Source organism: Hibiscus syriacus, unplaced genomic scaffold (assembly GCF_006381635.1).
Source record: "Hibiscus syriacus cultivar Baekdansim isolate YM2019G1 unplaced genomic scaffold, ASM638163v2 tig00004502_pilon, whole genome shotgun sequence".
Classification (NCBI taxonomy): Eukaryota; Viridiplantae; Streptophyta; class Magnoliopsida; order Malvales; family Malvaceae; genus Hibiscus; species Hibiscus syriacus.
Genome location: NW_024062018.1, coordinates 294,197 through 320,082, shown reverse-complemented (window position 1 = coordinate 320,082; position 25,886 = coordinate 294,197). Strand labels below are relative to the sequence as shown.

Genomic DNA, 25,886 nt, shown 5'->3' with positions numbered 1-25,886 from the left:
AACAGGTGAACAAAGCAAGAAGCTCTCGAAACTGGGACCTGACACGTGATTTACCCAAAATAATTAAAATGAAACCTCCCTTTTCTATCTCTTCCAGAGATATGAAAACAAAAAATCTTCGCCCTCTGTATCATCTTCTTCCTCAAGCTCTCCCTCTCCAACTCAACGTAAAGCCGACAGCTTCAAAGCTCCTCACCAGCGCCGCCGGAACGACGCCGGTCATGGCAAATATGGCCGAAGAGGCCATTAAACCGAGACCAAACAGCCCCCTAAGAGGCTTTCTTCCTCCTCTCTCTTTTGCTCGACCGAGAGCTCCTCAGTAAACCAAGGACCACGCCGGCTCGAGATTCCGACGAGGAGCTCGAGGAAAGGTAAACTCACTCCTCTATCCCTATATTTCTAGTCGAAAAAAAATAAAGAAGAAAACGGGTACTGAAAAAAAATGAACCTTTGGAAATGTTTTCTTGTTTTTTCTGTTGTATTTCGAATAATGGGGAAAAGTTACAAATTTTGTTTCTCGACTTTCTTTGGGTTTTTATATAACCCTGGATTTACAGGTGTAAAATAAAAGAAAATTTGAAAAATACATATGCTGATTTTTGTTGTTGCTTGCTTGTTGGTGGGGAGCTGAAACCGGGACGTGGAGCAAGGGAGGCCACAGGTGGAGCTGGGGTGTTGGCAGCTGCTATGTGGAGCGTGGAACCAGCTGGACGGTTGTCGTGGAAGCTGCTGGAGCGTGGAGGTACAGCTGGTTAGGTGATGGAAGCTACTGGAACGTGAACGTGGAGGGACAGCTTGTCCGGGCTTGCTGTTGTAGAGGCTGCTGGAATGCTGCTGCGGTGGAGGGACAGCTGGTGAGACTAAGGTAAAAATGGTGATTACACTACTTGTAACTCTTTACTTCAGATTGGTCTGTGGTTTTGAAAATGAAGTAAAACAAGAGCCGTTTCTACGAGGAATCTTCCGGTGGTCAGTGGAAAAGCAGCATGAAAAGAAAAAGAGGTTAGATTGTATGGGGCAATTTAATCTTCTAAGATATTGCCATGAGGAAAAGGGCCAAGTGGATCAAAATCCTACAAATGAATGGCATTGAAGATATGGTGCTCAAGTTTCAGATGCATCCCCTCATCCCTAAAGAACCCATACAGCTTCCCTTTAGTGAGGGAACATCTTCGTCCTCATTTCACTAGGGGGGAGAGGGTACTTAAAAGGCACCATTGCACAGTTGAGATGGTGAATGACACATTGTCGATGGATTTGGGTGCAACCATTATGATCTGGCATGTTGCGACCGGAATCTGTTTTTGTGATTTGATTTATATGCAACCGAGGGTGCCATTTTTTATTTATTGTATAATAATAAATGATATATCTATACGTTTTTGTAAATTTGAAAACATTCGTGTAACTTGTTCATGCTATAACATTCGTCTAATATTTTATACATTAAAAAAAATTCTTTAGTTAGTTCAGTTATACAGTTACAGCGTACTCATAGGATGATATTCGATATATTGATCGAATAATTTGGATTGAATTTTGTTAAGGTCTATTATAGAGACGATTTTCTCAACTCAATTTATTATATTTGCAAGCATCAAAGTTTGAATCTCTAATATTATTTAAAGAATTCAATGTATTGTCTCATTAAATAAATTGATTGTTGGTCTAGCATGTATATTTGGATGTACAAATTGACTTGGAGAAGGTGCATTACACTGTGGAATGGGGTTTCATGTCTCTTGTCGTGAAGAATATGGGTTTCGGGGACCGCTTTGCAATTGGATCCGATGTTGCATCTCAACTACGTCTATAACAATAAACACATCAAAACTAAAGGTTGAGATTGGATTTTAAGTCCAAATAATGGGTGGTTAGGTATGCAATAATATCCATTTACAACGATGCGTAATAACTATTTTTTCCAATTACAATCTCCTTAATAGTATGAAAATTTGAACCTTTATTAGTAATGGAACGGACAACTCTTCCAAATACATTCGAATATTCATACAGATTTATACATTAAATCAGTTTTTTTTATATCTAAAAAATTTGATTTAATCCATATATTTTAAAGTAAATAATGTGGAATTAAGATCTAGCGAGTAACTTCTACTTGAAACGTGTCAAAAGGAACTCACTGTCATAAATAACTATTCTTCACTTTGATCATCTCCCTCACAGCTTCACTAAATGGCTTCTCATCTCCCACCAATGGGTCACCGTCATCGTTTTCAATCATCCCGTCCACAACGGGTCTGATAAGGACAAGCGTTGCCCCTTTCATCACATACCCTGATTCCGGTAACTCAAGCACCGGCAAATACCACAGTCTCATGTTCAATTCCGGAACCGGACTCCTCTCCATTGACGATGATGATGATTCTTGTTGCAAGTTCATGGAGTTCCTCATCTTAACAAGCTCCTCTTTTCCCACACAAACATCCCTTGCTTGTTTGCATCAGAAATCACCACTCTTTCAAGCAATGGGATGTTGGGATTATTATCAGCCAAGATTCGCTTCAACAAACAATGTCTCGTCGATGCAGCAATCAAGCAAGAAATCGTCCATATCACTCTTGATTTCAACTCGCCGTCGTTTAATACAGTTCCCTCCATGAATTGTTCCCGCTCTTCCTTTTTTGAGCTTTTTTGAAACGATGTTGCCCCAACAATAACGCACGTCTTCAAGTTGGTTCCAAAACCCGCTTTCCATTGAAGAAAAGAAGCTCCATTACTCGAGCCGGCCAACGTCTCACCATGATCACCAGGAAGCTCCAAATGCAACGATTTCATCTCCTTGAAAATCTTCAAGACCCCATTTTGCCGACAACAAGAAAGATCGAACGACGTCGTCTTTGGCTTGTGGGGAGCCATGATCCGATGGAAACATCTAAGTGGTTTGAGGAACAAGTTGAGAAAAGAAGTCTCAAAGATGTGTTTACATGTGAAGTTGAAATGGAGCGGGAGTGTTTTAGAGGTGGGATGGAGATGAAAACGGTGTCGGTGAAGGGAACGAGGGCGTTGAAACGCTTTGAGACCGAAAGGCAAACGGTGAGAGATTTGAGATGGTGTAATTTGTTGAAGATGAGAATAAGAAGAGCATCTGGGAGGCAATCAAAGCAAGCTGCTGCTGCTTCTCCTCCTTTAGAACACATTTGGGTGTTGTGGGAAAGAAATGAAGCTTTGGGAGAATGTTTTATATGATAGTGGTGATTTGACTGTGAAGAAAAGCGTACGCGTTTTGACTGTGAATTGCACACGCTTGTAAGGCAAGAACAGGCTGAGTTGTCTCTTGTTTATTTTTCTCTCGGAAGTGGGTGGAGATTTCAAGCCGACCTTGTGCTTTTGTTTCAACTTTTGAAGGAGATTTATGGTCTTTAACCACCCTCAATGTCTAAAGCAATGAAAGGACAACGTAACTTTTAATCTTTATTTTTTTTAGTTAATTTTTTTTAATGTAAATCATTCCTTCGGTAATTAAAATTAGCTTCACTAGTCGAAATACATGAAGGATTCAAAAATAACGAAACTGTAGTAAAGAAAACATGGTATGAGCACACTCCCGGCGAGCATAGCAAACAATAACTTCGGGGTGAGAGTCGGGTAACCGTCTAGCGTCGGCAAGGTACAACTACGACACCGAACAATTTGTATGATGATTTTTCAGTTGTTGAACAGCATTGAAATTAATCACTTTCACTAATAACATGCGTGAACTCTATCTCATTGGCCATAAGGACACCATAACAGATAATGTGTGCTTCGATAAGCCCCGACTCATGAGCATCATTTAACCACCACAGCTCCCTCACAATCACAAGCAAAGACCCCATAGCTGGAGAACCACAAGAGCAAGGACAAGTATCATCAACATTAATTTTAATAGTATCACGAGCATGGATGGACCAAGGGTAGGGTGAGAATAGTCTACCTCTTAAAATTTCAATATAAATTTACTTTCCTCTAAAATTTTATAAATTCAACTACGATATAAAATCATACTTCCATCCTTTCCATAAGTTGATTTGATCCAACGAGACTCATGCAGAAGAGAAACCGATGATAGTTGATGGAGGCCGTAGAAGAAGACATTTCACCCCTGGTTTAATTAATTTTTTAATATTTTTTTGGTAGTTTAAATTATATCACGTGTTATATTTTTAGATTTATTTGTATTTTATCTTAAAATGAAAGGATACGGACAGATAATCGGGAGAGCTGTTCAAAGTTGACAAAGATAAGAATTTTTTGAAGGCTTGTCTTTATGGCGTGGAAAGCTTATCTATCGCACATTTTGTTTTGTCGCCATTTCATTCTCAAAAAGGCAAACATCAAACCTATTTTCTCTTTATTAATAATTTAATATATTAATTTATTATACAAACCAAATAATCTCAGTTTATTATACTTTAAAAGTCTTGAGTTTGTAAATCTCAAATTAAAAATATGAGCGTTTATTGTTAAATAATTGAGAATATTTGAATAACTTTGTATTTATATATATATTAGTTTATCATTTTTTATAAATATAAAATCACAAATTTGAAATTAAATTAATATACATTTAACATTTGTCAAATGTTAAGACACAATAATTCAAACGTCAGTTTTTCAAATTAATAAAAGGAACCAATGATATATTGCCACGTAAAATTTATTAAGTCATCTCCAATACTATTGTCCATTATCGTAAGAGTTTGAAATGTTTTTATTTAAAGAAATTGGAGTTAATGAATTGGAAGTGAAGTTCAAATAGAAATGCTAGAAATCCAATACTACTAATATGTAATTCAAACTTGGATTATATATAATAGATACACGTAAAAGTTTAATTTTAACGTTTTATAGAACTCATCAAGTGATTTTAATGATAAAGGGAAAATTGTTTAATCTAGAAGTATTAAATTCAAACAATTACTTTTGTAAGGTGTGTGTGGGTTATTAATAGATTAAGAAAATTCTAAAAAAAAAATACTACCTTATAATCATCCCAAATTATTCAAAAAATTGACTTTTTATCATATTATTACTTTAATCTTTTACATTTTATTATGAGTTAAAATATTATATTTGATACAAATTGTTGATTAATTAACTATCAATGTTTGTCGATGACGTGACTCATCTTATATGTTTAAATTGATGATTTGATATTGTTACATATACATAAATGATGATGTGTCATATATTACATTTAAAATAATTATGTGTCACATTTTAAGTGTACATAAGTGAGATGGTGTAGTATGTTACATTAGTAAAAAAAATTATATAAATATAAGTATTGTTATCTTATACACTGATAATGAAAATTATAAATTTTCGAATAGTTTAAGATAATAATAAGGATAATGTTTTATTTAGAATCTTTCTTAACCATTTATAAGTAAGTACATCCTATAGATAGACACAAATACTTGAATTTATAATCTCAAAAGAAAATAACACTCATTTTAACCACGAAAATCGTTTAATGAATTCTACGAATAATAAATTTTGAATATATTACGGAGGAATGTGGAAATATAATTGGGAGAGTAAGAAATCCCAACAAGTAAAGATAAATGTAGTATATTATAGTTTTGGAAGATAGCTTAGCTCACTTGTCTATTTGTCTTGATATATACAACAGAGAAAGATTTAGATAATACCAATTGTGTGTGGTCATTGGGTTTGAAAAGAAAAACCAAACCCAGAATTTGTAGAGATAGAAAAATACCCATTTTAGGACAATAGAGCTTTCTCAGTTGAAAAAAGAAACCCCACTAGGGAACAAAACTGAAGAGCCCATTCTTTTGTTTCTCCATGTTTGGCTGTTTCTTTCCCATGGGAATCTTTTAAGAAGGCGGTGTCTTTGAAAGAAGATGACAAAGCAAGCGCTTTGCTGGTTCCCTACCCACCTAATGCAAAGAAAAAAGAAAAAAGCCCTTTAAAAATTCAAGTTTTGGGAAGAAGGAAACTTGTAGGGAAGTAAAAGACAAAAGCTTTACTCATAAAATTCCATATTCCACTGAAAGAGGAAACGACAACGAATCATAAAGGACAAAGTTTTCCTTCACGCATTGTCGAACCGCTTACCTAATAGCATTGCACCTTTTATTATCTTCCTCAAACCCTTTTTTTTACCCCTCTTTTGTTCATACTTCGCTTGAACCCCAGATTCCAATCTTGGGAACTTTTTATGTGATTTGATTTGGGTTTTTTGATCAATTTCAATCTTTGCATGAAAGTTTGATGCTTTATACGCTTTAGATAAAAGACCAACACTTTTTGTGCCAATGTTCCAAGACGAATCATCGTCTGTAACATTATCATCATCATCGCCTCTGCAAGTTTTCTCCATGATGTCACCCTCACCGAGCTTGGGATCGCCCTATTCATGGCTTAGAGAGTTGAAATCTGAAGAAAGGGGTTTATGTTTGCTCCATTTGTTGCTCACTTGTGCTAATCATGTTGCAAGTGGTAGCCTTGAAAATGCCAACATTGTACTCGAGCAAATATCCCAACTCGCATCGCCGGACGGCGATTCGATGCAGCGAATGGCTGCGTATTTTTCGCAGGCTCTTGCTGATCGAATCCTCAAAGCCTGGCCTGGTCTTCATAAGGCCCTCAATTCCACGAGGATAACTTTGGTTTCCGAACATATCCTTGTTCGGAAGCTGTTCTTCGAGTTGTTCCCCTTCTTGAAGGTGGCATATGTGCTTACAAACCAAGCCGTGATCGAGGCGATGGAAGGCGAAAAGATGATTCATATAATCGATCTTAATGCGGCCGAGCCTGCGCAGTGGGTTGCGCTTATTCAAGCTTTGAGTGCTAGGCCTGAAGGGCCGCCTCATATGAGGATTACTGGCATTCATCAACAGAAAGAAGTGTTGGATCAAATGGTTCATAGATTGACTGAAGAAGCTGAGAAATTGGACCTCCCGTTCCAGTTCAATCCAGTTGTTAGCAAATTAGAGAATCTCAACATCGAGAAATTGCGAGTTAAAACCGGGGAGGCTCTTGCAATCAGCTCTGTTCTCCAGCTGCATTCGTTTTTGGCCTCCGATGAACTCCATCGAAAGAAACCACGATTAGGATCAAAGAATTCGAATGGAGTTCACTTGCAAAGAGTACTCCAGATGAACCAGAGCACAGTAGGAGAGTTGCTTGTAAAAGATACGGTTAATGGATATAGCCCTAGTCCCGATTTAGCCTCATCGTCACCGCCATCTTCGACAGGTTCAGTGAAGGTAGATAGCTTCCTTAATGCATTGTGGGGTTTGTCACCGAAACTGATGGTGGTAACAGAACAAGATTCTAATCATAATGGATCAACTCTAATAGAGAGACTATTAGAATCTCTTTACTCTTATGCAGCATTGTTCGACTGTTCGGAGTCCACGGTCTCGAGAACATCTCTGGAGAGACTTAAGGTGGAAAAGATGCTATTCGGAGAGGAAATAAAGAACATAATAGCTTGCGAGGGAGCCGAGAGGAAGGAGAGACACGAAAAGCTCGAGAAGTGGATACAAAGGCTCGATTTGGCCGGTTTCGGAAACGTCCCTCTGAGTTACTACGGGGCGCTGCACGCGAGGAGATTGCTTCAGGGGTATAACCGCGATGGGTATGAAATGAAGGAAGAGAACGGTTGCATTGTAATTTGCTGGCACGATCGACCGCTGTTTTCGGTATCAGCTTGGAGGTGTAGGAAGTAGAGTATGGTAGAAAAAAACAAGTAGTTTCAATCCCTGGAATGCAGTGTACAGTTGCTTATTTGGCCATCTCAGCGTATCTAAATGAAAAATAGTAATGAGATACAAGGATTTAAATCAACAGATGATTCCATGTTATATTACTTCTACGCTGCTGCAAACTGGTTTTTCTTTGCCAATTACATGAGTTGTTCGCTCAAGTGTATACGATTCCATCGACCCACCTCTTAAAAACCGTCCATAACATCAACAACAACAACAACAACAACAAAACCCAATTCCCATATGTATGGGGTAAGGGGGAGGTAGGGTAGTAGGCTGCTCCCAACGCCAGGTTGAGAGTAGCTTCCGTGGAAGACCTCCGGCAGTCAGAAAATTAAAAATATAGATAAAATGCAGTGCATATATAAATAAATACATAGCTAAACAATATTCATATGCAGTCATTAAAATCATATGTGCGTCTGTAACGGGAATTAATCCATGCATAATAATCCCTGCGAAAGAATCTCTGCATATAGACAGAAACATAAGACCCGGCTAAATTTAAAAGAGGAAACATGAAGAGAATGATACACAGAAGTCAACGATAGCAAGCGCAGTTCTAATCCTTCATAAATACCAATAACAGAAACATATAAAAAGTAGAAGTCATGGAAAATACTACAAATACATTAAAAGAAGACAGAGATGATACACCCTATAGATGTGACCCACACTACTCGACTACCCTAGTCTTTAGCCTCCATATTTTCCTATCAGAGGTCATGTCTTCGGTAAGGGCTAAATCCCTCAAATCAGATCTCAAGCAGTCTTCCCACTTCCGCCTTGGTCGTCCTTTCCTTCTGGCACCGTCGACTGTAATCGATTCTACCCTCCTGACCGCATCCGACGGTAGTCGTCTAAGGACATGCCCAAACCACCGTAGTCTTCCCTCTCTCAATTTTTCGGAAACAGACACCACCCCCAAGGACATCCTAATAGCAGAGTTAGTTGTCATATCCCATAGAGTCCTACCACATGTCCATCGAAGCATCCTCATTTCTGCGGCCTCAATCCTCCTTACGTGATCCTTCTTGGTTGCCCAACATTCTGATCCATACAACAATACTGGTCTTATTGCCATTCTATAAAATTTTCCCTTAAGTTTTAGAGGCACCTTCTTGTCACACAGAACTCCAGTAGCGGCCCTCCACTTTAGTCATCCCGCCTTTATACGGTCTGTAACGTCATCATCTACACCCCCATCTTTATATATCATAGACCCTAGATACTTGAAACAATCCTTTGAGGGGAGAATGTGTCCTTCTATGCATACTTCTACATCTTCATCGTTTTGGTTCCCATTGAAGTTTGAACATAAATACTCTGTCTTTTCAATATTGATCCTTAAACCTTTTTCTTCCAAAGCAGTCTTCCAGGTAGCCAGTCTACTATTCAACTCAGATTTTGTTTCAGCAACTAGGACAATGTCGTCAGCGAAAAGCATACACCAAGGTACACCGTCTGGTGTCGCACAGTAGATGTCATCCATAATCAAGGCGAAGATGTAAGGGCTAAGAGCCGACCCCTGGTGGAGTCAGATTTCCACCGGGAATGCCTCGGAGTCGCCAACTGTAGTCCTGATGTAAATAGTAGATCTACAGTACATATCACGAATCGCTCGGATATAAGTAGTTGGGATCCGTCTCGTTTCCAAAGTCTTCCAGATCGTATCGCGGGGTACACTATCATAAGCCTTCTCAAGGTCAATGAACGCCATGTGAAGATCTCTAGACTTTTCCCTATATTTCTCCATAAGTCGTCGAAGTAGATGAATCGCCTCCGTGGTAGACCTGCCTGGCATAAAGCCAAATTGGTTTTCCGAAACCCTAGTAACTTGTCTCAACCTAGTCTCTATCACCCTTTCCCATAGCTTCATGGTATGGCTGAGTAGTTTAATACCTCTGTAGTTACCACAACGTTGGGGATCTCCTTTATTTTTATAGATTGGTATCACCGTAGACTCTCTCCACTCCTCTGGCATCTTGGCAGTCTCTAAAATAATATTAAAGAGGTTGGTCAACCACTTAATTCCCTCTTCTCCTAGGGCCAACCACACAGTGATAGGAATTTGATCAGGACCGACAGCTTTGTCCCTTCCCATCTTTCTAAGGGCCATTTTGACTTCCTCAAACCCAATCCTACTTGTAGGGCAGTCATTGGTCGTAGTATGATAGTCGGCTAACCCATCAACGATACTATCTCTACATGGAGAGGCACCGTCATTAAATAAGCCAAAGAAGTAACTACCCCAAACCCTCTTAATATCGTGATCTTTCGCTAAAAGAACACCATTGTTGTCCTTAATAAACCTAATGTTACCTAGAACCTTTTTCCTAATCTCCCTAGATTTTGCAAGTCTGAAGATGTCATTTTGTCCTTCCTTGGTGTCTAATCTCTTGTACATTTCCTCGTATGCCTTATCCTTTGCTTTAGCTACCATTTTCTTGGCTTCCCGTTTTGCCTCCTGGTATCTTTGTTTAGCTCTCGACCTTTCTTCGTCGTCATTGCATTGTAGAAACTCCTTGAAGCAAGTTTGTTTTGTCTTCACCTTAGTTTGGACTTCGTCGTTCCACCACCACGATTCTTTAGTTCCTTGGCCTTCCCCGTCGACAACCCAAGGGTGTTTTTGCCAACCTCTCTGATGGAATTTGCCATATTTTTCCATAACATATCTGCATTATTTGAGTTTGTAGTTTTAAAACTTGTATTAGACAAAACCTTACTCCTAAAGTCATCAGATGTCGCTCCATGTAAGTTCTTCCAGAGGATCCTAGGTTTACCAAGTTTAGCCCTCCTATGAGTGCTCCGCCCGTGGGGTGCGCGGAACACCAGAACCAACAATTTGTGTTGTGATGCACATGCCTCTTCAGGGAAGACCTTACAGTCAATGCAAGCCCATCGTTCCCGATTTCTAATCAAGATGTAGTCGATTTGGGTACAATGTCCCCCGCTATGAAACGTAATCAAGTTCGCATCTCTCTTATTAAAGAATGAGTTAGTGATCACCAAATCGTGAGCAGTAGCAAAATCAAGCAACGTACGCCCCTCATCGTTCCTGCTACCATAACCGAAACCCCATGAACACCGTCATACCCGTCGGTTGCACTGCCTATATGGCCATTGAAGTCTCCCCCTATGAAAACTCTTTGGTCCTCCGGAATGCTCCTAAGTATATCATCTAACTGATCCCAAAAGCAACGTTTCTCCCCCTCCCCTAGGCCAACGTGTGGGGCGTACACTGAAAGTACATTCACTACTTCCTCTTCTATAATAACCTTAATCATCATGATCTTATCCCGGTATCTACAAACTTCAACTACATTTTCCTTGAGCCTAGAGGATGCCAAGATACCCACCCCATTTCTAGCGTTATCTACGCCTGAATACCACAACTTGTACCCATTACACTCTCTGGCGCGGGACCCTTTCCACCTAGTCTCCTGGATACATGCAAAATCTATTTTTCTATTATTAAGTACGTCGGTCAGCTCCAGCAGCCTAGCATTTAATGTGCCTACATTCAACGAGCAAACTCTTAGTCTAGTCTCCTTGTCACCACTCTGTCAAGCCCTCCCCCTATACGCCCCATGGGATCTAAAAGAAGGACATGACCTCAAGTAATCATCTATAACCGAAGCAATGAGGAACTATGAAAAAAGAATCCAAATAAGACAGAAGATGCACTAATAAAAACGCTAACTTAATTCCAACAAAATCTAATCAAATAATTTTGCGGTATTTACTGTTTCAGAGAGTAAAATAGACCAAATCCAGTAACAGAAACTATAAGTTGACAAAATCAGTGAAGATGAACATCAAACCCAGAAAATTTTGCAGAGAAAATGATAATAAGCAAGCATATATATCACTATTGAGGTATTCACTGTTCTAGAGAGTTTAAACAGACCAAACCCAGGGGAAAAAACTCTAAACTACAATCTGAAGATGAACATTGAATCGAACCCAGAAAAATAAATAAACCAAAAACCTCTAAATTCTGAAGCGAAAAGGAGATGGAAACAGAGCTAAAAAAGTTGCTAGGGTCTTTAGCACAAAATTTAGTCTTTGGTAAATCAAAGAGCCTCTAACTACCAAAAAGTAAAGCTAATTGATGATTCTAAATATACAGTTCGGATTAAACTTCAAGAAAATCACAGATTGAATTTAACGGAAACTATAAACAAAGTTAAAACAAAATCAGGAATTGAAGTGAAAAGGGTCAAAATCACAGTCAATATTTTAGGCTTTATGGATCTCAAAACAAACCAAGAGAGATTAAAGAATTAAAGGAGGAAAGCAGCAGAACTTTCTTGATTCCCAAAAATTTTCCACAAATATAAATTTGTATAAATGAATGAAATTAATCTTTTTAAATAAAATAACTATAAAAGGGGAATCTTTTAAGCTTGAATCAGGGAAAAGATCTGGATTTACTGAATACAGTAATTAGTTTGAAGAACAAAAGGAAGCGTTATATTTAATTCAAAGAAGAGGAAAAACACAGAGATCAGAGAGCAAGAGCACTTATCTTAGGGCAAAAGGGAAATAGAAGAGAATGGTAAAGTTCTCCGTGGGGATCGAAGAAGACGGAGAAGGACCAAGCAATCGAGTCCCTAAGCGTCAGATGATTGATTTGGGTGCTTGAAATCCCTAATTGATTTGGGAATTTTTTGCACGAATAGTTTGAGGGATGAGTTGAATGCCGAGTTTTGGCTATGGAGAATCCAATGACTCTTTCCGTCCATAACATCAAAATATATTTAAACGTAATTATCACGTTACTTCTTAAATGTATGAATATTATTATATTGGTCTCATTGCACGAAGGCCCAAATAACAAATTAACAATTAGCTCATAAAAGACACAGAACAATTTGTTATGACATGGCCCGACACCATCAGTCTTGGTGACCAGAAATGTTGGCTGATGCAAAAGGAACCACTCTCACTTCATGGTGATGACTGACGAGTATTTGATTGAATCAAACAAAAAATAAATATATTTATTCAAAGTAAAGAGATAATTTTAAACATTTATTTTCATTCAAATTATTTTAAATCAATATAAAATTAAAAAATTTACATTATATAAGTAGATACATATTCTTTTTCACATGTGTAAATAAAATATAGGGCAGGGGTCACTAGGTCAGAAAAGTGATTACTATAAATTCAACCCAAGTAGGATTTGAACCTACGAATTTCAAATGATATAATATATTTACAATGTTATTTTTTAAAGAATGAATTTTGAAGAAAAGTTATTAATGGAAGTGTAAGGGAACTAATGAATTGATAGAAAGAAACAAATTGCAAATAGTCATAGTCAGAAGACCACTCGGAACAAAACACAAATATTCTTAAGTGGTAGATAAGCATGGACTCTAATTTAATAAAACAAACAAACAAGAAAAACAACGATCAAATCACATAACAATCAAATTATTTAACAAATGACATTATTTCAATTTTAATTTTTTTAGTTATTCAAACTTTACAATTTTAAAGTCAACTTGAACCAAAAATCTGACCAGAAATTCAAGTTTCAAACAAGGAAATGATCAATTTAGTAATTAAGAAAGAATAAATAGTAATTAAGATAAAGAGGTAATTGTCAACCCATCAACAATCATGCAATTTTGAATGGTAAATGCCAAGTTCCAAACAAGGAAATAATCAATTTAGTAACTGACATGCAGAAACTTGTCAAAAGGTTTAATTGGTGATAATTCGATAACTATTTGTTATCACCTTATACATATTTACTTCACGTCTGATTCAAAGACCAAGGAGAGAAAGAGGGAGATAACTTGCCAGTTAGCAATTCAATTTGATTACACGATTTAATCTCTCGAAGAAAATGGGGCACATATTTGTGCTGAACATAATGACATCCCTCATCCACTCTGGCGCCACCCTCTCAATGTCCCTAATGACGATACCCGGTACACTAACTCAGCTTCCTCTCCGCCTGTTTTGTTTATCCACGTTAGGCTGAATGAGTAACCTGTTTCATTTATCCGGTGTCAAGTAATGAATGTCATTTCTTGTACGCAGCAGCTAGTAGTTCTTGAATAGGCATGACTATGGATGTATTTATTAAAATATATGTTAGTTAATGTATGCGTATGACTATAGTCCCTATCCATGTCCAAATAGATGTAAAACACAAATGTCAAAAACGGATACTTCACATAGTGAAACAGACTTTATTTCTGCAATTGCTTTATACCAATGACGGTGCTTTATACAATGACGGGTGTTATGCGATTTGTAAATTATCTTCAAAATTTTCTGATCTTACATCACATTACTGATGTTACCACTCAACAAATCAATAACATAAAAACTTTAAGGGGAAATACCTGGAACTAGAAATGAAAGATGGAAATACTAAAAAATTAATGAGCTGACTATGATTCTCAAGTTAAGAATTACCACTTGATTGATGCAGAGCTGAAATGCATAGTCCTTCAGTTTGGTCAACGGTGGATATTGTCATGCCAACTAAGCAGACAAGTTCCATGATCAGTGGCATTTGCACTTATACTGCCTTTACAGCATTCTGGCTGCATAATCATCCAAATAATCAGTAAAGATGTAGAAACTCATCTTTTGAGTAAAGAGATGATTAATTGAGAATATACCAGCTGAATATGTGAAAGAACCTCATAGGGAAAAGCTTTCTCAGGAAGGTCTTCCGTCAAAGCACATGACATGGAAACTTTACCATTAGCTGAATCAGGTGTAATGATGCTGTCGTCAGTCTCAGCAGCTGATTTCCTGCCATGCTTTCTTGTCATCATTCTAGTGGAGTTACCAGAAACCCTTTCTACTGCAACTTGTGCACTTCTAGGAGAGACAGTTGGTATATTATCTCTATTGCCACCCTTAAAATGTCCCTCTTGATGAAGATTTTGCAGCCTCGTAACTTCTTCAGAAAGTGCTTTATCTGTCATAAATTTTAGCATTCGGTTAAAAAAGAGCTACAGACATGCTTGACACTAGAAAGTTAAAACATCCAACAAAGGCAACTCTACACATTTATCTAAATATGTTTTCAAAGACACCACGTACAAATTAAGATAATCCACTTTCAACTTCATATATGTCTAGTTAGTGATTGAGGACAGTGTTCAAACAATAATTGACTTCGTATAAATGTCAAAATGGAAAATGTGGAGAGTAGACAATTGTGAATATGCACTCTGATCGTTAGCATGATAACCATAAAAAATGTCAAAATTATGATTTAACCTTTTAAAGTTATAGCAAGGGAGAAGCGAGAGATCTATTAACCATGCGGATTGCTGAGAGAAGTAATATATAGAAATACTGAAAACAAATCAACACGCGCAGTTACCTTCTTCCAGTCCATCTAAAGAATGAAGCAAACAGTTTTTGTCCCATGCATTTTGGACAGGTGCAAGCCTCAACAATACAAGAACTAACTACCAACTTCAACGGCAATGAAAGACGTAAAACCTAAATCCATTTTTTACTCGGACAAAACTTGAGCATAGAAATCCAATTCTTTAACCAAAAGCATAATACTGAGTTCTTTAGCCATGACTCATGTAAACTGATACTAAATATTGTTATTTTCTTGTTCTTACCCAGCATACCTAACATTCAGCTTCAATTTGTGTTTAGTTTCCTTGCAATAGCATATTCAACAAAGACAGAAGCAAGAAGAAGGCCAAGAAAGTTAAGGATGCTGTTACATATATATTTTACATTGAAAAAAAAGAGATACAATCAACAGCTGATTTCTTCTTACACTTCTGGCTCTCTTCAATCAAAAGCTTTTGGTAGTCTGCACATTGCTTGTCCTTGCTGGACCTGCAATATTACATTCGTGCAAAAGTTCAAGAAAGTAGACACTGGCATGCTAACTTGCAAAGGCCAAAGTGAATGAGAAATACTTTACATTACAGAGGCCACTTACCAAATGCAAGCCATTAGCAAAGTTTGTGTAATACCTCAATTTAGGGGCTAAATTTAAGAAATTATAAAGTGGTGAATTTAATTTGTATTTTTGGAAGAAAGTGGGGATTAAATTATAAAATTTTAAAATTGGCATACCTTTTTAAGAAGTACAGGAAATTCAGTGGCTAAACTCATGATTTAACCATTTTTATTTTGGAGAGAATTATAAATCTCTCCCCCATATGTTCATCAGAATATTTTTCCAGTTTTCCCTCTCCAACAACCCTTCTTTCAACTCTGATCTACTCGCCGTCCGATCTCCGATCGATGAGCCGAAACCACCATCGTGTTCGTTGTCAACCGAGGAACAAAACCCGTCAAACCTTTCGTCGTGAATCGTCTCCGTTCGTCTTTAATTTCAGTCGGAAGTATCGTCGGTAATAACTCGATTTCAATTGGTTTTTCATCGATTCACGACGATTCGATGATTCGTTTACGACACCTCCCGCATCATCGTGTTCCTTGCATCATTCCGAGTCTGCCCGGTGTCATCCTTGGTCTCCGTCGACGGCGGCGCGTGAGAAGGAGAAGCGATCAAAGTTTTCAATTTGTTGAAATCGAGCTCTCCGCTGTTCAAAAATTTGAACCGAGCTTTGTAAGTATCTTGAAATCGCTCAAAATAATTTTTAGAAATTTTTACGTGATTTATAGGACACTAGAGTGGGTCCCACGTGCCCCCCACTGCGCGTGGGGATGGTCCAAATGATCGGTTTGACCGGTTTTTTTAACAATCTGACTGGTTTGACCGGTTACAACCCGACCCGTTGACCCAACCTGACCCGTTGACCGTTGACCGGCGTTGGCCACTGTTGACCAAAACTTTGACTGGGCAATTAAACAACCTTTGACTTTGACCGAGTATATCTATCCTGACATTTTTCGACGTTCCAAATCCGATTCCGCAATCCGTTTTTTGAAATTCAGACCCGAAGGCCTCGAAATTGCCAGTCAAACCCGTTGACTTTGATTTTGACCGAAAATTCCAAATTTTCGAAAAGTCATATTTTATGCTTTCGACGTTCTAAATCCGAATCCGAAGTTCGTTTCGCCAAATTCGAACCCGATAAGCTATTTTTCACTGATTTATCATCCGATTCAATCCGTTTTTCAGAATTAAGCTCTGTTTTTTATGTAATTTCTGTTGGTATGGATCCGAGGAAATATTGGAAGATGATTTCAAGATAGAGGGCGTTCAAATGGAATTTTATGGTCGATCAGTATTGCACGAAAATTGAGGTAATACTTTACTACCTCTTTATGCTTTATAGAACATGTTGGTATTGGTAAATACATGAATGAAAATGTTTGGTCTCATGTGTAATTAATGAAGATCTACACTTGATACGAATACGGTAGCAAGTAGGTAACTGAATATGGCTCAAATGACTATTATAAGAAATTTGAGGACAGTTGAAATTAAATTACAAGTTCTGGAATTAAGTGATAAAAGAATCAGCCATTGATATGTAGATTTAAGTGATAAAAGAATCAGCCATGGATATGTAGATTATAATTTATCTCATTAAAGGTACTTAGATGATAAATTATGAGAATATTTCGATAAGGTAAAATTACGAAATTACCCTTATGTTGGAAAATGACAAGTATTGTCTCTGGAAGTGGATTAATAATCCGAAAAGAATTATTGATCTGATAAAACTATTGATGTGCATAAGAAATGTTAGTTTTACTTGGAAATTATGGATAACCCGTTTTTAATCCCAAGAGGGTTTATGCTAGATACTAGAAGTCTTTTAAGGAATCATTTCAAGATCAAATAATGTTCGAGGAAGCAATTAATCATAGGATCTCTATATTATATTATTTTCGTTAAGAGTTAATATCAAAATTATCTGGTTAAGAAATTACGAAAATACCCTTGAGAGATAAAATAGTCTGAGTTGACCCTGAATGAAAAAGTACTTTGAAGATTTGTACTTTGAAGATTTGTACTTAACTTCATTAAGTACGAATTTGATTGTTAAGATCCTGACTTAGAACAGAAAAATTCTTGATATTCCGTTGGTAAAAATCTGAGAAGGCACTTGACCCAAAAATATCCGAGTAATGAGTAAATACTTGAAGAATAATTTATCGGGGTATTATACTGTCAGAATTGTTCGAAATGACTGAAATAAATAATAAGATTGAATTTAATAGTGAGATCAGACGAAAGAAAATGATTAAAATACATTGAATCTGTAAAATGACCAAAATACCCCTGTAATAGAAATGACCCAAGAATACCACCAAAATTACCAAAATAATCTTATGGCCTATACCAAGTAAATGTCTTGGATTAATTAAGGAATCCAAAAAAACATGGGTGTTGGACTACCTTTAAAAGTAATGGAACACAATTTAAGTGAGTAGATTAACTCCAAAGTTATGTCAATACCTGAATGACATAGGTATTACTGGAATGTGTGTTCGTCTTCTCAAGTTTGACTCGATGATAGCTTAGCTCAACTCTGGATCGCATTCAGTACTAAGAATTGGACGTTTGTTCGACAAATCAACCACGAAGACCAAATCGAATGGAACGGAAGTACTACATGTGTCTGAAATTCAGGAACATTTGAATTACTCTGGAAAATCCCGAAGTAACTGGAATGTACATGACTGTTAAATTAACTAGGTAACCTCAATGACTGAGGATTAAGTAAGTAAATTGGATAAGTCTGGAAATTCTGATGAGTTTATAAGATGTAATGTCCTTATGGAACATGAACTACAAATCAAACATGTCCGTATTTCATGATATCGTGGAAGCTTGGAAATGAAATAAAGACCATTGTAAGATCTATTCAGCGATGATTCTGAAGATGGTCTATGGACAAGAATTTGTGGTATTAAAGAGTAAATACCCTGGAAGGAAAATGAATTGACCAATCGACATAGATTATTAAGATTCTGAATCTTCGTTCTCAAGTTTTTTGATTATCCGATCAATTGACATGGATGTAAAAGATTCTGAATACCCTTATGATTACGTACAACTTCTGAAAATTGTTTGAATAAGATATGATCCTGATAATTTGCATTCTGAATAACTGATGATTTAGTCAGTTAATGAACTTTTCCAATAGTATTTCTAACTTCCAGTATTTTATCGGTATACTGAAGATCCGTATTTCTCTTCCTGATAAGATTATCTTGTACCTCTGAATAATATCTGTAAACTCTGGTGTGTTCCCTAATCATATAAATATTTTATCTGATTTCCGACTTGAATTCTGTTCTGATACATGACCTGAATTTTGTTCTGATTTCTGATTTGGATTCTGTTCTGATATATATGTTCTGAATTCTGTTTTGATTTCTGATATCTCCGTTTAACGACGGAGAAATGTTTTATTTGGGGGGGTTTATTGTTGGAGGAAGATTATCTGCAGGCTTCTCAGCTGTGTGCTCAGGGCCTCACTGGTTGTGCGGGATGTATGGTTCCGGGAAACATACACAAACAGATTGTGAAAGGATGGGGGTGTATATATATATGTTTTAAAATAAAAAACTGTATATTTTTACTAGTTTTAAGGGAACACACTAGATAACCTATTATGATCTCCTGAACTCAGTCATTCGAAATATTTATCTGAACTGAAAGCTCATTATCCGTTACCATCTGAAATATCAGTAGGATCTCTGATCAGCATAAAAATCTGTAGATGTTCGGAAACAATAAGAAAACATATGTTTATCTGTATTTGCACGTTCTTCAGCATCATCTGGTAGTTCTGTATTACTGAGCTTTCCGAAGCTCACTCTATTACTCAACATTACAGGTTAAAAGAATTGTACCAGTGCAGCTATCGACATCAGTAAGGGAGTTTTTCCGACGTTGTTTGCAGAGTACGGTACATGTGATTAGGGGGCATGTAATTGTATTTTGTTTTATATACGAGTCCAAAAATCTGTTTTATTTATACATACTGATAAATCATTTTATAAGTTACATGTTTTGTTAAAAGTTTTAAATTTTCCGCTATTTTTGCAGTGGGTCGCTCCGGTGGCCCTAATGTGACACTCCAGATCGGATCGGGTTACCTGTATCGGTCTGAGGGGGTTACAGTTTGGTTCATTCTACAAACTCACATTCAAGGTTATAACTTATAACAATCATTTTTTTGCGTTAACACACAAATACTAGAATGTCATTGTCACATATTCTTCACATCTACAGCTTAGGTATTGGTTCAAATATCAGAGCACGGCTATGTAGAAATCTATAGTATCTAGTTTCGACCATTACCAACAAAACGAATTTCAAAATGCTATAGCCACAACTATAGCTTCCATGAAACGCAAAAGCACCCTGCTTCCATTTTAAAGCTTTTCATTATGTCAAACTATCAGTCATGAGTTCAGCCCAACCATTAAGCATTCAACCTCAAGATAAAATGATTTTGAAATTTGAATTATAAAACACATTATTTTACCTTACATTTCATAAGGAAGGTCCAAAATAATAACATATCTTTTATCTAAAAGCAAAAATCAAGTGATGGTTATATTTTGTTATATTTCTATGATATATGCAAAATTAACACAAAAGAGAACAAAAACATAGAGATGACTTTGAGATTCACATAAAACATGAAGACAGGGATTAAAAAAATCAGTAACTCTAGAATGACGATATACTGACCACGCACGTAATTCAAGAATTTCTCTTCTTGATCTCTATGTATGTCATCCATTTCAGACAGTTTTCTCTTCTGAAAAAGGAATGGAAATAAAAATCATAATAAGGGAGTAGACATAAAGCTACATTTGCTTCTCAACGGAAGAAAAAGGAGGGAAAACGAAAATTCCATTTTAATCAAATTATCAATAAATGTATACACCTTGCAGCTGAATTTTATTCCACTTTAACGGAGGGAAAAAAACTAAACATTTTGTTCTTTTCTTCAGTTTTGTTGGCAACCAAACTTATAAAGAAAGAAATTGCAGGACAGAACAATAAAGGAAGAGTGGGGAACTGAAAATCTAAAATTATCATTAAAAATGAAAATTTTAGGGGAAAGAGGAGTTGCGATACCTTGACTTTGTCATATTTATCGTATAGTTTTGCATATAAAGACTCCATCTGCAAAACAAATGGATTAACTAAAATCTGTTATTTTGGAATCAGAACTCAAGTACCTAAAGAAACCCTTGTTTTCGTCCTCAAAATCGATATTTACAAGAACCAAATCGGTAAAAGGCGGAAACAAAATTAAGCGTTGTAAAGAGGAAAAGATAAGTATCTCTTCCTTCTCTTTTCGTAGCGTTTTCCTTCGTTTTCTAAGCAAACGAACAGAAATTAACGAAAAGAAAGAGAAAACAAATGGCGATGATGATGTTATGAAAAAGTTAATTAAGATTTAGAAGATGAGAAAGAATTGTTTACTTTTAAGTTTTAACCCCCTGTTTGGTAGCCTGGGAAATGCGGGAAAATGGAATTTCAAAAATCCAGGAAACTAAGCTCTATCTTGATCCGTTGGTTGGCCACTGCACTTGACTTGTTGAAGAGCGAAGCTAAAGCGTAAAAGTAAAAACGATGGGAGATTTTTCAAATTTATTTGCAAAATGAAATTACTTTATTTTTTGAATAATTATAAATTGAATTTTTTTCATTTACACATTTTTATTAATTAATTTTTTATCAGTTTATCAAATTCAATTTTCTCGCATTCTAATATCTCAATTATTATTTTTAATCTAATTTTTCTAACAATATTAACAAAAAGTTTGGATTTGCGATACTTTAAAATATATCACGAAATTTACTAATAATAATAATTCAAATACTAAAGAAAGAAAATAAATATAATTCAAAGGTAAAATAGAGCCATTTCCTATTTAAAAATGTTAAACTATTTTTATTTTTTAAAAGGTGTAGTCTTGAAATAAATTATCTCTTCTAGAAAATAAAACAATCAAATTATTATATTTAAATTTTATAAAAAAAACAATAAAAATATATATGGTTGTTATATCAGCCCATGAATATTGCCCAAAAGATTATAGACCATATTACTAAATAAACCAGCCCAATAGAGCCCAAACATAAGCAAAATATATGATGTCACAAACAAAAAGGCAATTGTCCATGATGTAAATGAACAATTGCATAAGTAGAATTTTACTAAGGGTGAATTTTTTATATTTTAGGAGGGATGAATTTATAAAATTTCAAGGGTAAAAATATATTATTGATAGAAAATGTAAAAAATTTAAAATATAATTATTCAAAGTTTTCAAGGATGACGACTATCACTAATCGTCCCCTTTCGATCTAACTCTATAAGATTATACCTAAAATCTAAATGTAAAGATGGGCATGAGAACCAAACCCGATGAATTATGACCCAATTAGGTCGGATTTTTTAAAAAATTGAGTTCGTGTCGTGTTTGGGTTTAGAGTTAAAAGACTTGAACCAAAAGATAATATAATGATACTTTATATATTTAGAGATAATTGCAATAATAGCCCTCTTTGTATTTTTTTCAATAAAGTCCCTATTTTATTAAATAAAATTAATAATTTTATATTATTTCAAATCAGATCGGACCGAAATTGAGTTTTGTCTCAAAATTCGATTTGAATTTTGGGTCTAATAAAATTACCCTAAACTTGAACCGAATCAAGTTTAAATTGAAGATATGAAATCTTTAGGTCAGATCGAATTGGTCGAAAGTCGAACCCATATCCATCCCCAAGTATAGTGCCCATCATGCTAAATCAATATTATCATCACTAATTATGACTAACTGGAGTTTAAATATTCAATTTTATATTTAATGTCATGAAACTCGAGAGTGATATTATTTTTGTTAAAATTGTAAATACTTTTTATTTGATATCGTTGTTGGATAATCACAAAGGTATAATAAATTTAAGAATTAAGTCCGAATGAATATTATTTTCGAGAGTCTTTTTAATATTTTCTTTCTAATTCATAATAATTGAAATTAAGATAATATTTAAGAAATATTTTTTTATCACTCAACTTAACAAAAACATCATTAACATGATGCATACATATATATCAATATTTTTAAAAATATTATTTGATTAAGACCTAATTAAGCTATCTCAGTAGTGAGTTTTATCTTCTTTTGATGTTTTGAGTTCAAGTAATTACGTCTACAAGGTATATGTACGTTGTAATAGTTAAAAAAAATCTAAGATCATACTATATTGTAATCATCAAATTATTAAAAAATATATTATTATATCAATAAATGAGTTAAATGTAGAATCTGAACAAGAATTTAGTTTATAAACCCATTGGATAAATAAATTGTCTCTAAACAAATGATTTTAGTTTATAATATAGGGTTTCACTTTCACATGGTTCGTGAACAATTTTATATTTATATATTTTCAAAGATTGTTAAGCACATGGGGCTTCGAGGTTTGAAGTTCGTTTCCTAAAAGGCAAGCAAAGAATATGTAACACTCTTTTGTCTTGCTTTATTTTAATTCTGCTGTTAATTTATTTTTTATTAGGTGAATCTTCTATATTATAGTCAAATTTAAGAGTCCGATAATGAATAACTACATACACTAATAAAATATTACGTTTTAAAGATAAATATTTTATTTAATTGTATATTATTATTATTTTTCTCAAATTCCAAATAAAATAATATTTTTTAGAAAAATATCTGATATACTAACTAAATGAATTAAAATTTAAGACTTAATATTTGAATTCAATGTCTTACTTGGGTTTATAGTTTAAGATTTAATTATGTTTATTTTAGTGTCCGTTTAAGATCAAACGTTTCAAATCTTAAAATTTAACATTTATAATTTAATATAGGACCAATGCTTTCCCGTACACGCATGCTTTTGCTTTTATAGCTTCTCCATATACTTTATTACCATAGCAGTAGTAATTAATAAAAAAAAAACTATATTTATACCGTTAATAAAATGTTTGCTGCATCACCAAATAAGTGAATATCAATTTAATTATGAAAATTAAAATATTCATTTTTGAATAGAAATTAATATTATTAGAAAAATAGTTTTATTTTTTTATATTTTATCCAATCTATGAATAACTCGATTAAAAACCATCTATTGAGTACTGAACAAAAAAATCAATAAACTCAAATACAAATTTTTATCACTAAACATATTATTTATTAAATCACGTTTTATAAATATTGTCGGAGCGGTCCTTATGTTTTTTGGAGCTATGGCGGGGATCGATTCAACTTAGTCTTGGAAAAGGTTGGGTTTTAAATAAAGAAAAAATAAATAGATTTGGAGTCGTCATCGATCTTTGAGTTAGGTATGTCGAATACCTAAAAATACCTTTTAAAATTATTTTTTAAAAAATAATTTTAAGAAAAATAATTTTAAAATATAAAAAGTGATATACGTTTAACCATAAATTCATTTTGAAAAAGGGTTCGGGAGTCAATTGTGTATGGAGAAGGATTAGCACCCACAACACCCGAAAATTGGTACCTAATCGATTATATATCATCTAAATATTGAAATTGGCAAATTCGAATATACATTTAAATTATGATCATTTTTTAAAAAATATATAAAGGTTGTTATTTTGCACGAACAATTCTCGAAATACCTTCATTGTCAGTTAAGGGGGTATTTCTATGGATTCCCCATACAAAATAATATTACCCAAATACATATATTAATTATATTAAAACAAACAAATTCATTAGAATATAAAATGTATTATTTTATTCGAACAATTCTTGGAAACACACTCCTTATCAATTAAGGTGCGCTTCTATAAATTCCTCGAGTAAAATACTATTTGAAAATATTAAAAATAGCAAGAAATTAACAAAATATGTAAATAATGGATCAAGATAATAAAGAATAGTGATTTTAGGGATTAAACTACACAATCAATAATAAATAAAAGGCAACCATTGTGAATATTTTACAATTTGAGCACTACAAGCGTAAATAAACAAACTTCAATCATTCAGGACCAAAATGAAATCATTAAAATAAGACACTCAAATTAAAATATTCTAAAAATAAGATAACAAATGAAATGAGACTAAAATGAAATAAAAATAAAAACAATATCCAAATCATAAACCATCAGTGACTAAAATGCATAAATTGAAGATATCATATCCAAATTATAATAGAATAATAAACACAACACAAATAGTGACTAAAATGGATAAAAATAAAAATCAGTGAATGAATTCAAATAAGCTAAAATCATAAAAGTGACTAAATTAAAACAATCACAAATTAGAGAACAATATCAAAGAAATAAAATAAACAAAGGACTAATGACTGAAATGGAAAAACAAGCATAAAGTAGAGGGACTTGTAAGAAAATAAATTAAAAATTTAGTGCTGATAAATAAAAAGATAAAATCACTAAATCAGTCCCTAAATATTTAAAAATTCTCTAATATTGTTTTTTCATTGCTTCGAATGAGGAATAAGAGAATATATGAGTACCCTTTTTCTTTTACAAACTCTCCCTTTTTTTTTCAGTAAACCGAGACCCCCTCCCTCTTCTTTTACATTGCTTGCTCCCTATTGATATATTAATTTTTGCATGTAGCTGATGTTCTGGCCGAGGAGTGTGAAATCCGTCTGAGATAAGATTTGGGGTCAGTGTTGGTGATGGCAGCTGATTTGGCGTTGGTGATCACGTGCAGGCACAGGGCTGACAGGGCATGGGGTTGCAGCTGTAGTATGGTGTGGGGCTGCAATCGGGTCCGGGTCGGGTTGTAATCAGGTCAAATTTGGATTTCGGGTCAGCTAATTGAAATCAAATATAGGTCTGTAATAATTTAATTAATTAATATTATTATTAATAATAATGATAATATAATAATAATAAATTATAACCTGAACAAAAGCGGATGTCTACAAATATGTTTCTTATACAAAATATTTTCATTCATACCAAGTTTAATACGATTAAATTATATAATAAATTTTACGTTCATTCTTAACTCTCGTTTTGAAAGGTCATTATATCATCATATTAAAGTACACGATAATAAAGTCTTCCGTTGTTTAACCAATAATTCTTTATGGCACCATTGTGTCACATCCTAATTCCCAACAAATCTCATTAAGGATCTGAGAATGAAATGCACAAACATACCCCCTCTGAGTTATAGGAAAAGGGCCATATTTGGACC

General features: G+C 34.8%; 2 protein-coding genes and 1 pseudogene across 2 annotated transcripts; 1 reads left to right on the top strand and 2 right to left on the bottom strand.

The window, feature by feature from the left end:
* Positions 1-2,146: 2,146 nt before the first annotated feature.
* Positions 2,147-3,211, bottom strand: LOC120195104 (annotated as a pseudogene).
* A 2,964-nt stretch (positions 3,212-6,175) lies between these two features.
* On the top strand, positions 6,176-7,711 carry LOC120195094 (scarecrow-like protein 3). Its single transcript, XM_039197204.1, has one exon. The coding sequence runs from the start codon at positions 6,285-6,287 to the stop codon at positions 7,701-7,703; it is 1,419 nt and encodes a 472-aa protein (XP_039053135.1). The 5' UTR covers positions 6,176-6,284; the 3' UTR covers positions 7,704-7,711.
* A 6,578-nt stretch (positions 7,712-14,289) lies between these two features.
* Positions 14,290-15,685, bottom strand: LOC120194813. Its single transcript, XM_039197007.1, has 4 exons — positions 15,676-15,685; positions 15,526-15,587; positions 14,393-14,697; positions 14,290-14,310 (listed from the first exon to the last, which is right to left on the bottom strand). Coding segments are annotated over exons 1-4 (390 nt in total). The 5' UTR covers positions 15,678-15,685.
* Positions 15,686-25,886: the final 10,201 nt, after the last annotated feature.

Bases quoted from the DNA above. Each gene is read 5' to 3' on its own strand.
- LOC120195094 (XM_039197204.1), top strand. From the start codon at position 6,285: ATGTTCCAAGACGAATCATCGTCTGTAACATTATCATCATCATCGCCT.
- LOC120194813 (XM_039197007.1), bottom strand. The intron at 14,698-15,525 runs GTAAGAAGAAAT...AATTTATGACAG, and splicing joins GATTGAAGAGAGCCAGAAGT to ATAAAGCACTTTCTGAAGAA. The intron at 14,311-14,392 runs GTATATTCTCAA...TTATGCAGCCAG, and splicing joins TTCTTTCACATATTCAGCTG to AATGCTGTAAAGGCAGTATA.